The following is a 2,986-nucleotide window of genomic DNA, read 5'->3' on the forward strand; positions in this document are numbered from 1 at the left end:
CACTGATAAGCTACCACTAAATATTGTAGAAACTTAATTTTCTGTAAAGTTGCTTTGCAACGATTTGTATCGTGAAAAGTGCTATACAAATAAACTTGAATTTAATTGAATTGAAATAAAAAGAAAACAGATAGAATAGAAAAAGAATAGAGCAAGCTAGTGTTAGAGGCCTTTCTTGCTTTTGTTAATTGTATAATAAATAAAAAGAAAACAAACAGAAAGAATACAAAAAGATGAGAGAAGCTAGTGTTTTTTATACAAATATATTTAGTTTAATTTTATTAGTAATTTTGTTTTGTATTTTTGTAATTATTATTATTTTTTAAATATGTATAGTTTTTATGAATTTTTGTATTTTAGTTTTAGTTTAAGTTACTTTAGTATATCACTAAATGAAAACGAGAAATACTGCCTTGGCAGCTATATCCATTCTTCAAGCTGCTTATCCTATGTGGGGTCATGAGGCCTTGGCAATTAGCTTAAATACAATTATTTTATTTCAGTTCAGTTACTGTTTATTTTATTTCAAATAATGAAAAATATTTATGGTCTTAGATTTAGTTTTAGTTATCTAAACAAAACAGATTTATTAAGTCAAACTTGACAAAGCTTTGGCTGAAGTTCAAAACAGTCTTATGTGCTTTAATGCTGGGAACAGTTTAAAAAGAAATTAAAGTTTTAAAGGGACGTAGGAGGTTGCTAGGATATTTCTGGTGGTTGCTAGGGCATTGCTAGACAGCATATTCATGAGCATATTCAATGTGGAGGACTGGCATTATATACTGTGGAATGGTCATTCTTGTTAGATGGATGTCATCAGAGATCTATTAATATTAACTGTCAGTATACAAATAATAAATATATGATATACTGTTGCCTTCTGTATAGTTGCTTATAGTTGAATTGCACTTGTTTCATAATCAATTAACTTTGCACTGTAATTGAACTGAACTGAATAACACTGAACTGACTGGAGCTGAATAATGACACCATTGTACGTTTGTTGCGTAACTGATGAACTTTGCAACACTGATATTGAACTAAACTGAATCAACACTGTACTAAAATGAGAAGAATAATGACACTATTGTCTTCTGTAGAGCTGCTTTACATCTGAAATTGAATTTGTTTAATAATTGATGTATTTTGCAATACTGTTATTTTCCTGTTTGTTACCGCAGAGCTTCTTTGAAACAATCTATATTGTATAGAGCTCTAGCAAAACAAAACGTCCTTCCACATTTTTTATTGAACTCCCCCCCCCCCCCCCCAGAACTTTGACAGAACATTCAAAAGTAACGTCCCCATAATGCTTGCAAAATGATAAAATGAAAAGTTTATGAAAAAACTGTTTTTATGAAAAAAAAAAACGTTTTTAAAACATTTAGAAACCTGGACGTTTTGAACGTTCAGAGAATATTCAGAAACGTTTTCATCATTTAATGGGAGCGTTGTTAATATTAATATGTCTCAGAACATATATTTGTTAGCTGGTTATATAAATTAACGTGTGACTATTATTGCATATAACCATATTGTAATACTAATTTGCTTAGCATTATGACTCGTATTCTGTTTAAGTTGCTTACATCTTTAATAGTGTCACACTATTACAGATGTAAGCAACTTAAACAGAAGTCATAATGCAATGCATGATGCAAAGCTCATAATAAGAGTCATAATGCTAAGCAAATTAGTAGTAGGCTATTACAATATGGTTAGCTACAATAATAGTCTTGCAAAAAGCACAAGAATGTGAATGACAAACCTGTATATAAAGGTGTAAATCTCAAAGCTAATTATCAAGTGTAACCCACATAGACTACTGTGTGTGAGGTCTATGAACAGCTTTAATCTAAAACCCGGTTTGCTGTAAACCTGTTTGAAAAGTGTGCCAAAAGTTCTGCATCTATCATTGGCTCCCTGTAGACATCCGGGTACTGCAGCACGGCCAACCTATGAGGCCGAAGACACCAATATGGCGGAGGTAAGCTGGATAGCTGGAAAAAGTATTCGATTTTAAATACATCTCTTTAACGATTTACTGTGTTATTGGTGACGTTCATTGATATATATGCGTAAAGTAGATCCTGTTATATATACGCCGGGGTTTATAGTAATAATTGTGTTAAGCCGACGATAGTAAACCGGTTTAAATGAAGAGTGATCTATCAGGATCGGAGAGGCCTCTGAATCTCATCCCCGTTAGCTCACAGGGGGAAAAAAAACAAACAAACAAGAAATCGTCGCCTGTAATTGATACAGTACTCGATATAAATGCCGTTTTCATGACGCATTTGATTAGTTTTTTAGGCTTCATTGTGTTGTAATATATTGTGCGCATGCATGTCGGCTATTAACTTGCAGGAAAGGTTTGTTTATGGTGTGAGTCGATGGGATTTTGCAGTGTTTAGAGAGGATGACAGCATCCGTATACAGATGATGGCAGTTTGGTTTGTGTCATTAATAAGTGTAGTTTTATTGCATTAATAAGTAGTTAAGCGTTTTAAATTTTTTTTATAAGAAGGGACACATGCTTGTGCATTTACTGTCATGGGTTTTACTTTTAATGTTTGCACGCAAACTATGTCAAATTGAATATTCGCTTGGTTTCATACGTTTCTATTGCTGATCATTGCACTGTAATGTATTTTGCACAATGTGATAACCTATTTCTTTTTCTTTACATCTGTCTGCACAGGCTTCCTTTGGGAGTTCGAGCCCTGGTAGACCTCATTTTCTATTTTTATGTGTATTATTATTATTATTATTATAATGTTGTTAGTAGTATTGCAAGCTATAGATGACCAAACTTAATTTTTTCAATAGCCAATACTGCTATCCAGAGGGCAAGATAGTTCATATAATAATGTAATGTCAGTTCTATTATTTTGAGTTGTTTGCCATTTTTTCATTTTTGGGGAACTATTCATTTAATGCACAATTTCCATCATGTTCCACTAAATGTTGTACTAAAATCAGCCAA

At 32.4% G+C, this 2,986-nt stretch overlaps 1 protein-coding gene across 1 annotated transcript in view; it reads left to right on the forward strand.

The window, feature by feature from the left end:
* The first annotated feature begins 2,775 nt into the window (after positions 1-2,775).
* LOC107700403 (mesoderm induction early response protein 3-like) overlaps positions 2,776-2,986 on the forward strand; it is a 10,055-nt gene continuing 9,844 nt past the window's right edge. The window contains exon 1 of the mRNA XM_016502042.1: positions 2,776-2,780. Within this exon, the coding sequence (XP_016357528.1) occupies positions 2,776-2,780 (5 nt within the window). The remainder of the gene's footprint in view (positions 2,781-2,986) is intronic.

The sequence above is a fragment of the Sinocyclocheilus anshuiensis genome, unplaced genomic scaffold (assembly GCF_001515605.1).
Source record: "Sinocyclocheilus anshuiensis isolate Anshui unplaced genomic scaffold, SAMN03320099.WGS_v1.1 scaffold477, whole genome shotgun sequence".
NCBI lineage: Eukaryota > Metazoa > Chordata > Actinopteri > Cypriniformes > Cyprinidae > Sinocyclocheilus > Sinocyclocheilus anshuiensis.